Source organism: Rhinopithecus bieti, unplaced genomic scaffold (genome assembly GCF_001698545.2).
Source record: "Rhinopithecus bieti isolate Rb0 unplaced genomic scaffold, ASM169854v2 scaffold_50877, whole genome shotgun sequence".
NCBI lineage: Eukaryota > Metazoa > Chordata > Mammalia > Primates > Cercopithecidae > Rhinopithecus > Rhinopithecus bieti.
The window spans coordinates 2,777,326-2,791,684 of NW_016821745.1; the positions used below are offsets into that span (position 1 = coordinate 2,777,326).

A 14,359-nucleotide genomic window follows, 5' to 3' on the forward strand; every position below is an offset into this window, starting at 1 on the left:
TGTGGACTGGAGGCGACTGGTTAGAGGGACGGTGGTGCAGAAGGGAAGGCTGTGGGGCCACGCAGGGAGGGGTTGGGGCGGGGGTGGGGCNAAGAAGACAGTTCGGAGTCCTGGCGGTAACTCAGCATGAAGCAGCCTCGGGCAGGGAGACAGCCCCAGAGCAGCCAGTTCCATGCAGGTTCTCTCGTTTTACAAAATGTGTCCCTTGGAAAGTTGTTTACGCGGCAGTAACGAGATGAAAAGCCAACTCCCTTCCAACTCAGCACTATGTGATGTGCACATTATGTGATGTGCGCCTTCTCCGCTTCTGGGCCTTGGTGTCAAGGGACGTGAGGATGAAATGCGACGGCGAATTGGAAGAGTAAGTGCGGACTGCACAGGCGCAAGGTGCTGTCCTTCCTGCTCAGCGTCTCTCTACGGCATTTCTTGCTGCCTTCCTTGTCTATGGGCGAGGCCAAGCCATTGCACACGATTCTGAGGGAGGGGCCAAGAAGTAGCTTAGGGCGCAAGTCCTGGTCTGCACATACTCAGCACAGGGCCGACATGAGACGGACGCTCCCAGGCATTCTGTATTCAGGTAAGTCCTAGACTCCTGCCCTGCCCTGCCCTGCCCTGCCCTCGGTGGGGATGAGGAAGCCATACTGCAATGCAGACCTCCCTAGAGAAAAGTGCTACGTCCTCGCCTGCTCGATGCCTTCAAGGCTGGATGCTCAGACGAGCTGCAGCCCCCAAAGGGAAGACCCCGAGGGAACCAGGGTACAGCAAGGAACTGTGTCAGGTATGTGTGAGAGACAGAGCATGTGGCAGAATGTGTGTGAATGTGTGAGTATATAGATGTGTGTATGTATGTGTGATGTGTGTGTATAAACGTGTGAACATGTGCATAGGTGTATGTGTATAAGCACATGTGTAAGCATGTGTGTAATATTGTGTGTGCATGTACATGTATGTGAGAGCATGTATGTGAGCATGTGTAGGAGCATATGTGTAAACCTGTGCAAGCCTATGTGTGATCATGTGTCCCTGTGTGTGAGCATGTGTGTGCGTATGTGAGCATGTGTATGTGAGCATGTGTGTGTGTATGAGCATGTGTGAACATGTGTATGTGTGAGCATGTGTATGTCATCGTGTGTATGTGTGAGCAGGTGTATGTAATTGTGTGAGTGTATGAGCATGTGAGCATGTGTATGTGTAAGCATGTGTATGTAATCATGTTTGAGCGTGTATGCGTGAACATGTGTATGTAATCGTGTGTGTGAGCATGTGTGTATGTGCGAGCAAGTGTATGTAATTGTGTGAGTGTGTGTGAGTATGTGTGTGTGTGCATATGTATGGGTGAGCACATGTATGGGTGAGCGTGTGTATATGTGAACATGTGTGTGAACGTGTGTGAGCATGTGTATGGGTGAGCATGTGTATGGGTGAGCATGCATGTGTAGGTGAGTCTGTGAGCATGTGTATGGGTGAGCATGTGTAAGCATGTGTATGAGCATGTGTATGGGTGAGCATGCATGTGTATGTGAGTCTGTGAGCATGTGTGTTGGTGGGAGCATGGAGTGTACTTGACTGAGACCATGAAGCGCAAGTGATGCCAAACTCCCCCAGGATCAACCATTTACGGCCTGCATGATTTTTCCGGTGTGTTCCTTTAATAGGGCAGGGGCACCTTGTCTAATGACAATGAAAGAGGATTTTCATTTTCTGACAAACAATATTCATTGTCAATGAACGCCACACGTCCTTACTTGTCATTCTTCATTTTCTTTAAAACTCATTTTCCTGCAGGGCCACATGGCCTGCTTTGGTTTAAATGAGAGATGGGCAATCTTCTGCAGGGGGGATTTTTGGTGTTGGGGGGAAGCTGCAGAACATAATGCACAGGTGCCCCCTTGTTCCCCAGGTCACCTCTGGGTGCAGGGCAGCTGCTGCTCCCTGGGCTCTGTGTCCCAGGTCCTGTGATGCCTGACGAAGGCTGCAGCCGGATCACTGGGGCACATGCGATGAAACAGAACGGACAGGCTGCAACATGCCAAGCTGCTAAAAGGATTGATGCTTTATTCCTCGGAGGAGAAATACTATTGTGGGGTCTATGGACCTCTATCTAAGGTTTGTTAAACCAGAAATGCTCATGCTCTGGAAAGAGGCCCCGGATCCACTGGGCAGAATGGCAAAGCAAAGATACCCAGCACGGAGCTCGGACACATGTCCTCAGCAGAACTCAGTGCGGGGGTACAGGGTGTGGGGGTGCATCAGTTGTGCTCTGACAGGTGCACGGGGTCCCCTTTCCCTTTGCCACAAGCTGCCTGTGCTTCCGGACCAACCGCCTGTTGAGAAAACCTCTTTGTCCAAAAGTGAACTATGAAAGGCCCTGAGCGGGTGGGCTGTATGTAAGGCACAGGAAGGAGACCAGGCCCTCAGGAGTGGCATCCATGTGCATTTGGGGCAGAGTTAGGACTGGAAAAGACTGACCACAGCCCAGGCTCCCTGCCTTTCAGCTGCCAGTCTGCTGGGAAGTCACTTCCATGGGGGTGGGGAGAGGTGATGGCTACTGACACCCAGGTTACACCCACCAATGAGCCAGTGGCTTCGGGCCTCACGGGCAGTGAGTGGACCTCTAGGCGCCTGGAATGCACCTCTAGGGCTCTGTGCCCGGGCTCTGAGCAAGGAGCGAAGCCACCAGCCCACCTCTTGGCTGCCTTACCTCCAGCAGGTAAGGAGGAGGTGTTGGGGGGCTCCTGCATCCCCTGCTTCTGGGAGCAGCCCACAGGGCAGGGCTGGGTCTCCAGTGCATGCTGGGTTCTGAGGTTTTGGAGGCGATGACGTAAGAGGCACTGTGCTGATTACTTGTCCAAGCCTTCACCTGCGGGGGCATCACGGCAAGGCCTCCTCGGCAGGGCCTGTGCTGAGGGTCACTCTCCGAGGGAAGATGGGTCTATGCTGCCCCATCTGTGTGCTGGCCTTCTTGAGATCAAGAGGCCCCAGGTCTAGGCTAAGGAGAATGAGGGGCCAGGTAGCAGAGCCATAGTAGGTGGCCATGCAGGGACCTAACTCCAAACCGTGGGCCTCAGCTACAGCTGAGCTGTCCCAGGCTACAGCCTTCTGACAAGGGCCACCAGTTGGGAGCGGCTCTGGTTTGAGAGTTCACTGCGCGACCCTCCCCACACCTGTCCTTCCGCCTAAGTAGACATGGTAATTAATGTTGTTACTGCATATCAAGATATCCAGAAATAGATCCCTGCTTCCCTTCTTTCCTGGGCTACCATGCCAAGAGCTACAGCAGGCAGATGGGAGAAAAGTCATTAGGAACATATTAGAGCTCTCCTGCGGGGACCTGGCTTCTCTTCTCTTTCCTTCCAGATAATGTAAAAAGAAACTTTGAAAAATGAGCTGATCAAATGAAACCTCCTACGGCTGGAATCACTAAGCACTCAGGCTCTTGCTTTAAAAAAAATTACTTGTTCACCAGCAGACCACAGATGTTCTCAATAAATCAGGATTAGGCCTGGGTAATGGTGCAGGCCACACTGGAACCGAGGGGTGTTCAGACCAGGGTGGCTGAGACTCACCTTCCCGAACACAGCCACGCGCGTCCTGTCGATGTACTGCTCCTTCAGCATCGTCCTGCGAGGTTGAAGAGGGGAGAGAGGGTTCAGTGCACATCCTGCTGGTCCTTTGTCTCCCTGTGGTCTAGAGCCATGTTTTCCATCCATTTCAAGGATGAAAACCCCTCTTCAAATAAAAAGCAACCTTAGCATTCCAATATAATTATTTATTGCTTTTATTTATTTAGTGCCAAGTCAGTATGTTCACATTAAATATTCAAAGCACCCTTGCAGTAACTCTGTAGCACTTCCAGATGTAGAAGCTTCTCCACCGTGAGCTGTTAATCCACAGCCGTAGAGCCCCTTCTAGGAAACTCAGCCCCTGCTACATGGGGTCCATCTGCTGCTACTGGGCCCTCACCCAGAGCCTGTGACTCCCAAGCATGCGGGCTCTGGGATGAGCCTTAGGGGTCGGCGGGGATCTGTGGAGCTCTGGTTTTATGCTTCTGGGCTCAGAGTCAAGCCAGTGAGCTCCCATTCCACCTGCACAGCCCTCTGTTCCCAATTCCTGGGAGGAGGCCTCCATCTTGCACCTGTTTGGCCCAAAGGGATTCTTCCATGAGCTTCCTGCTACGGCCCAGCCTTGGCAGCACCCACTTGGTGCTCTGGGCCTCAGTGCTCTGGGCCAGTGCTGCCTGGGTCCCTGCCTCACCCTTGTTGGGACTTTGCCCCGCACCGTGGTCTTCTGCTTCCCCCACGATGTGGCTGGGGTCCTTCCGGTTTCTGGACCTCGACCAGCAGCAGGACGCCTGCAGGCTGTGGGCTTGTTAGGTGGAAATTGTTGTCTGTTTGGATTTTACCTCAAGCTAAGCCATAATATCGTGTGGAGTTAGAGATATTTTTAGACATTTTCTAGTAAAGAGGAGAAAATATAATTTCTTTTCTCAACCCTTATGAGTTACTGGTCCAGACACTCTCACTGTCCTGAAAATGAAAGTCAGATGAACAAGAGGAAAACCAGAAGAGGTTTCCTGGTATGCGCTGTGCCCTGCCCATGGCGGGGGCCTCGATTCCAGTGCCTCTCTCAAGGCAGTGGCTTAGGGGCCCTGCTTACATAGTGTTTTAACAAAGAGCGATAACTCTCAGCATAGTGACCTGGCAAAGGAGAGAGCACCTCCAGTCTTTTATTTATTTATTTATTTATTTATTTAAGACGGAGTTTCGCTCGTTACCCAGGCTGGAGTCCGGTGGTGTGATCTAGGTTCACTGCAACTTCTGCCTCCCAGGTTTAAGCAATTCTCCTGCGTCAGCCTCCTGCGTAGCTGGGATTACAGGTGCGCACCACCACGCCCGGCTAATTTTTGTGTTTTTAGTAGAGATGGGGTTTCACCATGTTGGCCAGGCTGGTCTTGGTTGAACTCCTGGCCTCAGATGATCTACCTGCCTGGGCCTCCCAAAGTGCTGGGATTATAGGCGTGAGCCACCGCGCCTGGCCTCCAGTCTTTTAAAAGGAGGGAACCTGTGAGAAGGCAATGCAATCTGCCCCCAGAGTCCCTGACAACGGCTGGGGCCCTCTCTGGGCTGGTGAGCAGGTGCCGTCCCCAGGAAGGAAGGATGGATGTCCTGGTGTCTGGTAAACACAGGCAGAGGCAGAGACTCCCTGTGTTTTCAGTGTCTTTGACTTAGCAGGTCTCAATATTTTGGGGAGAACTATTTTGGCTTCCTCCACTAGCTATGTGAACAAATGAATAAATAAAAATGAGACATTTCTGTTGTTCCTTAGCACATGGTCCAGGGTGTCTGTGTGTATACACGTGAGTACATAGGATCCAAAAGAAAAAATGGTGAAGAAAATCCCAAGTTGAGCCCAGAGACAACCTGTCTCTGGGAGACAGGAGCCCACTGGACCCAGTCGGGGGTTTACACAGTTGCCCCCCACCTTCCACAGGGGTGGGGTGAGCTCCCTTCCATAGCTCATCTCAGCTGCTTGTGGGAGGCTGGCCCTGAGGGCTCCTCGGTAAGGATATGGTGGCGGCAGACGGGGGATCTGTGGGAGAGGGAGGAGTCAGGCTAAGGCATCAGCCTCATGATTTTAGCCTTCTGATAAAATGGGGCTATTTCCTTCTGATGAATGAAAATGCAGAGCTTGTTCCTAAGGAGAGCTGAGGGAGGCTTTCTGTGGCTTAGCGCCGTTGGGCATCAGCTTCCTAAGAAAGTCTGCGCTTTGGCAGCAGTTTTAAGATTTGCCGTTGTCCGCGTGCTCCCATTCTTGAGCTTTGGTGGTTTAGGAGTTGGCATTGTTGGCTCTTTTTCTGGAACAGGTTCTGCCTTGTTTTGGAACAGATGCTTGAGCCCATTCCTTCCTTTTAGGGCACAATGTGTGTGTGAAACACCTTTGCCCTCTAATTCCTTTGTTCTTCGGGGAAGATGCCAGGCAGAGCCAAGTGTGGAAGGGGAGCCTGAGGGTGCTGCGACCTTCCCCTGGGTCTGCCCTTGATGGTGGGGAGGCCTTGGGCTTCCAAACCTCCCTGGGAGGAGGTAGAGCAGGTGGGGAGAGGAAAGAGCAGGAGATGGCGGGGAAAGCCACGTACAAATGGAAAAGACCCAAAGGAGGAGGTCAGGGAAGCCAGGAGAGCCCTGGAGCCCCTACCCAGGAAGCCAGGCCCACTCTACTCCAGAGCACAGCTTGGGCTGGATTCCGTGTCCTGGGAGTCCTCTGTGGCTGGCACTGCCGACTGCGGACCCAGCAGTCACCCGCCCATCCTCCTTCCACACTGAACCCCAGTGTTCACTTGTCACCCCACGCCCTCTGCTCAGGAGCTGGCCCCACACTGGTGTCAGGTGGACCCACTTGGTCTCTGGGGAGCTGCCTGCACCTCTCTCACTCATGGCACATTCTGGAATGGGCAGGGGAGGGCCAGGGAGATGGAAGGAGAGGTTTGCTGTCTGCTTCTGGGAGACTTTCTTTCCTTTCTGGAAGTTTCTAAAAGTGTTCCCTCCCCAACCTGCTGGAGGTAGATGAAGAAGCATGGAGCCAGGTGCTACTGAGGGCCATCCATGAGCTGGGGGCTCGGCTTAGGATGAGGCCATCATGGCTGGCTGGGCGGAGAGATGGAGAGAGCCTGGGTCTTTGGTGACATTGTTGGTGTCTGGATTCATCAACCCTGAGGCCTGGTATCCCTGTGTCTTTCATAGCCAATATAGTTCCTTATTTGAGGGGTGTGTGTGTGTGTGTGTGTGTGCACAAGCACACATGTGTTGTTGTAGTCATTGACTTCCAGGCAAAGGCATCCTGGCAGACACTCCTTCCCTGAGTGTCTGAGTCCTGACAGCTCGCCTGCCCTGTATTTCCCACCTGCAACATGGGTTTCTGAAGCAATTGCTTTGTCTGCCATGACCTAGCTCATAGCTCCCTGGAGGGGGGCCATTCACTCACACACTCATTGTTTTCCACTGAAAGACCATTTACTGAGCACATACCAGGGGCCATCAATCTTTTTCAAAATGAGAAGAAATGTTTTGAAAGTCAGCTAAGTAAAAATTTTCAAACCACCAAGCACCCTGGTATCACAGGTGCAGAGGTGCCAGGTTTCCTATCATCCTCCAGGCAATAAACGTGTACTGAGCTGGGCTCTGTGCTCCACCCTCCTCCTGTGCCCGGGCCCAGCCTCATGCTCCCCTGCCCGTGACGGTGCTGATCATGGTCACAGCGGGGGTTCCTGGCAGATGCGCTTCTCCCTGCCTTCTTGTCATTCCCAGAACCTGAGTCCACAGTCCGTTGAGTTGTTCCTGCAGCATCTCTAAGGGGTGAAGTTAGAGTAACTGCTGCAGTCCTCTGTGCCATCAGACTGTGAAAACTCTTCTACAAAATGAGCCTGAAGGCCAGCCGCAGCCTGGCACAGTGTCTTGATGTGTTTTTTTAGTTCCAGTGCAACAATAAGATTCAATAAGTCATTTGGAGCATCTGCCCCTTGATGCTAAGCCTTTTTTTGTTTTCTGTGATGTCGGTTGTTCTTGCTGAGTTAGTGATAGGGATGCACAGGAATGACAGAACAAAAGCCTGCCCTTCCTCAGAGCCGGGGAGGGCATTCTGGCCCCACCTGGATGTGCATGGAGGTCCTGCTCTCAGTAATGAGGGTGACCCATTTCCACGGATCCAGCCCCATTCATATTCCTTCCCTCTTTCTGTCCTTCCTTCCTGATCTCTTCTCTCCTCCCCTTGGGATAAATGGCAAAGACATGCATGGACACTGACCCAGGTCAGTGACCACAGCGCAGAAAAGCCAAGCAGACCAAACCGGCACTTTCTAAGAAGACCCTTGTTTTAGTCAACTCAATAATCTACCCCGCAGTGGGAAAACTAGTTATAAACGCCGCTAGGAGAAGATTCTTAACAGTTTCCTTTGAAACTTGCTTTGGAATGGCCAAGAGCTTTTAGGTAAGAGCAAATTGCATGCAAAATGTGTGCAATTTGCAGACAAAAAGCATTCCCACACTATGACTGTAGCACAGCCCCCATGAGGAGCCCCGTCCCCTCCCGGCCTCTCCTGCTTCCCGGGTGGGTGCTCACCGCACGGCCTCCATCTGGTCCTTCTCCTCCAGCAAGCCTAGCCGCCGCCTCACTTCGTGCAGGAGCTTGGTCCCTTGGAAGCCGCTGCCGCGGCCATCACACTTTACCACCACCGCGCCGTGGCTGCTCACCATCACCGTCTCCCAGCTCACCTCGAACTTCTCAGCCACGCTCTGGCTCCCGGGGGTGCCATCCCTGGAAAGAGAGTCCTGGGCTCAGCAGGCCTGCTGTGTGGTGGGTGGCGGCTGGTTTAGCAGCTGTAAGGGATTTTACCCGTGACCCGGCTGCCACACGCTCAACTCCATACTCCAGATTCTGCTGCCCTGGGCAGGTGAGCCAGGTGTTACCATACCCCATAAGGCAAGGAGGAAGAGGAGACCTCCAAGAGCCTAGGGCTCCCAGGGCCATCCCTAAACACACTGGTACTGTGAGGGACATAAAAATCCTCCCAACTTCTCCCTTTGGGGGCTTTCCCTACACTGCAAGACGGTTTCTCTTTCCTGGGTTCTAGATGCCCCAGGCTGTGCCCCTCAGTACCCATCACAAGTGACAAGGCTGTGCTGACTCTAGCCACATCCCTGGCTTGAAGACGTGGTCTGTCTCTTGTTAATTTCGAAGTAACAGCAAACCCGCCATATGGGTTGCCTTTCTCCCTCCCTCTCCTCGGGAGTCGAGAGCCATTGGCCCTGGGCAGTGTGGCCTCTGACCTGGGCTGGCAGCTCCCACTGGGCTCTCCTCCCAGCTCCTCATTTGCTAGCCCGGCACTGCTGGCTGAAAGGCATCCGTGGGGGGACATTTGGACCATGGGATTCGACCAGCGCCACAAACAGGGCTGCTTTCCTTTTCCTCAAACAGGGCTGTTCCCTCCCTCCCTTCTCTCCTTCCTTCCTTCTCTCTTTCTTTTTTTTTTTTCGTTTGAGACAGGGTCTCACTCTGTTGGCCAGGCTGGAGTGTAGTGGCACAATCTTGGTTCACTGCAGCCTTGACCTCTGGGGCTCAAGAAATCCTCCCACTTTTGCCTTCCAAATAGCTGAAACCACAGGCATGTGCCACCTTGCCTGGCTAATTAAAAGAAAAATGTGTTACTCTGTAGAGATGGGGTCTTGCTATGTTGCCCAGGCTGGGAACAGGGCCATTTTCTACGCAGGACTGGTTGTTCCTCATTGACCAGCATACTCATGGGTGTGGGGAGGTTTTTAAGTGATTTTCCCTCTTGCTGGGAAAAGCATGCACAGGAGAGAAAGCCAGCCTCAGGTCCCGCCTGCCTCCCTGGAACAGCAACAGGGAGCAGTGCCCCTCCTGCGAGTGGATCCAGCCAGGTGATGGCTCCGATCACCGGCACTGTCCCAGTTGTCCGCCAAGGACTGAGGAGTAGGGTGGGGGGGGGCAGGAGGAGCGGGCCAGGAGCAGCGCGCTGGAGTGCTGCATGCTTAGGGTCCTGGTCAGTCACGGCGCTACTCTATGTTGAGGGTGCGTTTGTTTTCTTTTGGATTTTGTAATTTGAAGCAGGGGCTCAGGGACTCCAGATCTCCTTGCTATCACGTTTGATGTCACAGTGAGAAACAAAAAGACACAGCCTCCAAGGAAAGCTTGCAAGGTCAGAGTGAGTGTGCGCCCAGAGGGTGGGGTTGCCTGGCCGGTCCTGTCCCAGCTCAGCAGAGCTCAGCTGTCTCCACCCGGCATAACCACTTTTACCTCTGAAGGGAAAGTGAATCGTTTTGTAAACTGAAAAGCTTTTGGGGATTTCCTTTAAGATCACTGAAGAAACCAGCGGGCAGGGGAAGAAAGCTGGTTCGGAAGTCGTTAGCATCCTGGAGAAAGTGGGGGAAATCTGGTTTAGTAAGAGAAAGGAGGCAGGAAACGTGTGTGGTGTGTGTGCACGTGTGTGGGGTGTGTGGGTGCGTGTCTGTGTGGGGGTGGGGTGTGGCTGTGTGGGAGTGTGGGTGTGTATAGATGTCTATGTGTGTGCATGTGTGTATACACACACGTGTGCATATGGGTGTGCACATGTGTGTGCTGCATGTGGATACGTGTACACACATGTGTGTATGTGTGTGTATGTGTGTGCATGTGGGTGTATGTGTGCATGTGGGTGTGCATATGTGTGTGCTTATGCAGGTACGTGTGTGTGCGTGTGTGCACATGTGGGGGTGTGTGTGCATGTGCGTGTGCCTGTGTGTGTGTGTGTGTGTGCAGATGTATGTGGGCGTATGTGTGCAAGTGGGTGTGCATATGTATGTGCTTATGTATGCAGGTGCATGTGTGTGTGTGTGTGTGTGCGTGTGTGCACATGTGGGTGTGTGTGCATGTGCATGTGCCTGTGTGTGGGTGCATGTGTCTGCATGTGGGTGTGCATGCGTGGCTGCTGGGAAAGTGTGAAAGCAGTCCAGATATTAAGGAAAGTGGGTTAATTGCAAAACGGAATCAGCTATTGGAATCTGTGCCCTGGGGCGTTTCTATAATGGAACCTTTTTGCTATTTAGGGACTCAGCCCTCAGGAAGGGAGCCGGGCAAGACACCAGAGTTAATCAGCTCCATCAGGTTCTGGCGTTTACTCAGGGGGTCGCTGCACTGGCATCCCTAACACAGCCCAGCACAGGCCTCTGCTCCAGCCGGCTCTCCCAGGCTACAAGGGGTGCAGGAGTTTCTCCTGCTCCATGGTCTTGAAAAGACAGACCAGGAGGTGCATTGGGATGTTTGCTCAATGGTCCGGGTGGCCCCCTCTGCACTGCCTCCCCGTGCAGTGTGAGCACGTGGGCATCACCTAGACTCAGGGCTGTCAGGCAGCATTTGAACCTATGCACAGGGCACTGGGCCGGCTCCTAGCACTGAGTTCCCTAATCAGACCCAACATCTTCAACGCATTTACAGAGCACAAAAAGTTGTTCTCAAAACCCAAACTGGAGGCTTTATTAATGAACATAAGAGCTGAAAAAATTCTTTGCTGGTGAAGAAAGGGCATTCAGGGCAGTGGCCAGAAATGCCAGCCAGTGAGACCCACGGGCTCAGGGCGCAGGTCCCAGGCTCCGGCCATCTTGTGTCTCTGTGTCTTGGGACCTGTCCCCTGCCTGCCTCCAGTGAGCCTGTCATGCAAGATGCCACTATGATGATCCCAGCAGCTTCGCTTTATAGTCACAGAACCTGAGGCAGCCTGGGGAGAGGTGGTGGGTACATAGCACCCACTTTCTTTTAACCTCTGGGTGTCTTCAAGAGTCCTAAAGAACCTGACATTGGGCTAAACGATCTTATGTGTTCAGTTTGCAACCATATCATTTCTCCTGCTTATCTTTTCCTAAGAGTTAAATATTCATTTATCACAGGGGTCACGGAGCCCCAGAGCGAGGCCCAGGGAAAGACAGACATGACGATACTTACACCACCAGGAGCAGAGGGTAGTGGGTGGTGTCGGTGAAGGTTGCTGGCTTCAGGATCTGCATGGGCAGGTCTGGGGAGAAGCAGAGCACAGCATGGGTTAGGAGGCAACGCTGGCCATGGGGTATCGGGCATGCCCTTGGGTGACCGTGGGGGTGAGGGTGCTCTGGATGGGGCCTGAGGGGAAGCCCACAGGACAGAGACTGGCCCAGAGTTTTCATCCTGAGGACTCTGGCCTGCTGTGTGGCCTTGGGAAAGTCACCCAACCTGTGTGAAGCTTAATTTCTCTGAAGCTTCCATTCAGTCTTGCATATGGGAGCACACTGAATGCACAGAAGACTCAATGGCCTGGGTACTTGCCAGCAGCAGAATTTCAGGCAGGGAAATATGGTGCCCTGAGAGGGGGCAGGCTGTCTGCAGCAACAAAGCATCTCTCAGCATCTGATCGGGGATGCTGGGGATGGATATTTGGGAGCAGGGAGGCAGGGAGAGGAAGAGACAGAGTGTGGGGTGAAACAGGGGGCCGCCTAGAGGGGAGAGGGTGCCGGCCCATGGCAGTGCCTCTGTGCAGAGCCAGGTGGCACTGCGGGTCTCGCTGTTGGTAGGTTTGTGCTGGGTGGTTCTGTAGCTCTGCTGCAGTCACAGCTAGAGGATGCCAGGGAAGGATGGTACAGCCCACTGGATCCTGTGGCTACCAGGGTCACTGGATCTGGTTCTCAGCAGCATGAAATCCAGTGGGTGAGGGAGACTGGGTAGGAACCAAACCTCAAAAACCTGCCTCACCAATTTCTTCTGCACCCCCCCACCTCCCAACAAACCTTCCCATCCAAGTTGGAATTTATTTATTGATGTTAACTACGACCCAGATTACCAAAGGCACAGCAATTAAATTGGAATTAGCGGCTTTTCAATACAATTACTACACAGATACACTGCAGGCTTGGGAGGCTGGCTGGGCAGCCAGCTCTGACCTGGCGTCTCTTGACTGATTCGGGCTGAATGTTAATGGCTTGCAAATTGGCTCAATGGCCCAGGGACTAGCCAAGAGGCAGGCCTTGGACTTCATCATTTAAATTCCATAAAACATGGTCTGGGCTGCCCCCTGCCACTGATAAGCCCAAGGGCAGACCTTGGAAACCGGGTTCTGACTGGCTGAGAACATTTCGGGGGAGCCTTTCTGGAAGATGTCCTACTTTTCTAAAAGAAAAAAAAGAAAAGAAAAGAAAAGAAAAGAAAAGCATTAGCCTCTGGTAGCACAAAATGAAAAAACAAAACCCAGCCAGGTGGGTAGGGCTGACCTCTTTCAGATTTCCTGCGATCCCTAAGGGGGTCTTCCTGATGCCGGGCTCATACAGGCGCCCCACATCCTCTCCTGGCATCTGTACCCACCTGCCTTTCAAGGAAACCCCCTGCTGGACAGAGTGTGTGGCAAGGGTGGGAAAGCTGGCTTTGTGCTTCGAAAGATTTTTCTGTATTTTCTAAGAGGAAGGGATGACAGTCACACACCAGTGCTGCAGGCTTGGGAAGTGTTACTGGGACAGCAGTGGGTAGAGTGCGCTGGAGGGGGAGGCCAGGTCTGAGGAGCTCAGAAAGGGATCTTGCCAGGGTGACGGCCTGGCTGCCAAGGCTGCTGAGGAGGCTCGAGCTGAGAACAGAGGAGCTTCAGAGACACGCCGGGGCAATGGTCTCTCCATTGGGCTGGGATAATATACACACAGTTCTTTTTCTTTTTTTTTTTTTTTGAGATGGAGTCTCATTCTGTCAGCCCGCTGGAGTCCAGTGGTGTGATCTCAGCTCACTGCAACCTCCACCTCCTGGGTTCAAGTGATTCTCCTGCCTCAGCCTCCCCAATAGCTGGGATTACAAGTGTGCACCACCACACCCAGCTAACTTTTGTATTTTTAGTAGAGACAGAGTTTCAGCATGTTGGTCAGGCTGGTCTTGAACTGCTGACCTCAAGTGATCCGCATGCCTCGGCCTCCCAAAGTGCTGGGATTATAGGCGTGAGCCACTGCGACTGGCCAATACACACATTTCTTGGCCAAAGCAGATTGTCACAGCATCCATTTTTTTGTTTGTTTGTTGTTTTTTGTTTTATGAGAGAGAGTCTCACTCTGTTGCCAAGGCTGGAGTGCAGTGGTGCGATCTTGGCTCACTGCAACCTCTGCCTTCCAGGTTCAAGTGATTCTTGTGCCTCAGCCTCCCAAGTAACTGGGATTACAAGCACATGCCATCACGCCTGGCTAATTTTTGTATTTTTTTGTAGAGATGGGGTTTTACCACGTTGGCCAGGCTTGTCTTGAACTCCTGATCTCAAGTGATCCGCCCTCCTCGGCTTCCCAAAGTAATGGGAATACAGGTGTAAGCCACTGTGCCCGACCCTTGTTTACGGTTTTCTTGAGTTTCTCTTCTTCCTCCTCTAGGCTGGGCATGATGGCTGACACCTGTAATCCTGGGACTTTGCGGGGACTGAGGCAGGATTGCTTGAGCCCAGTAGTTCAAGACCAGTCTGGGCAACATAGTGAGACGCTGTCTCTACTAAAAAAAAAAAAAGAAAGAATTAGTTGGGCATGGTGGCCTGCCTGTGGTCCCAGCTACTCAGGAGGCTGAGGTGGGAGGATCACTTGAGCTCAGGAGGTCAAGGCTACAGTAACCCAAGATTGTACCACTGCACTCCAGCCTGGGGGACAGAGTGAGACTCTGCCTCACACACAGACATACACAAAATTATTCTCTTCTAGACCATTCCCTACTCATTTCCTTCATGCCCCCTTCCATGGCATGGTCACCTTCAGGGTATTTTAAGAGAGAGAGCCTCTGGACATGTAAGTGTGTTGGGGGTGGATTTGAAGTGCATCAAAATTCCAGAATGTTC

General features: G+C 52.7%; 1 protein-coding gene and 1 long non-coding RNA gene across 2 annotated transcripts in view; one reads left to right on the top strand and one right to left on the bottom strand.

The window, feature by feature from the left end:
• The window catches only part of DPP6 (dipeptidyl peptidase like 6), a 423,259-nt gene that overhangs the window by 8,335 nt on the left and 400,565 nt on the right, over positions 1–14,359 (bottom strand). The window contains exons 18-21 of the mRNA XM_017860556.1: positions 11,488–11,557; positions 8,113–8,307; positions 3,489–3,621; positions 2,702–2,860 (exon numbers count right to left, since the gene is read on the bottom strand). Of these exons, the coding sequence (XP_017716045.1) occupies positions 2,702–2,860; positions 3,489–3,621; positions 8,113–8,307; positions 11,488–11,557 (557 nt within the window). The remainder of the gene's footprint in view (positions 1–2,701; positions 2,861–3,488; positions 3,622–8,112; positions 8,308–11,487; positions 11,558–14,359) is intronic.
• LOC108521012 (uncharacterized) lies at positions 126–3,468 on the top strand. The gene is made up of 3 exons (XR_001883098.1): positions 126–778; positions 1,901–2,710; positions 3,358–3,468. It is a non-coding gene; the product is annotated as an uncharacterized LOC108521012 (long non-coding RNA).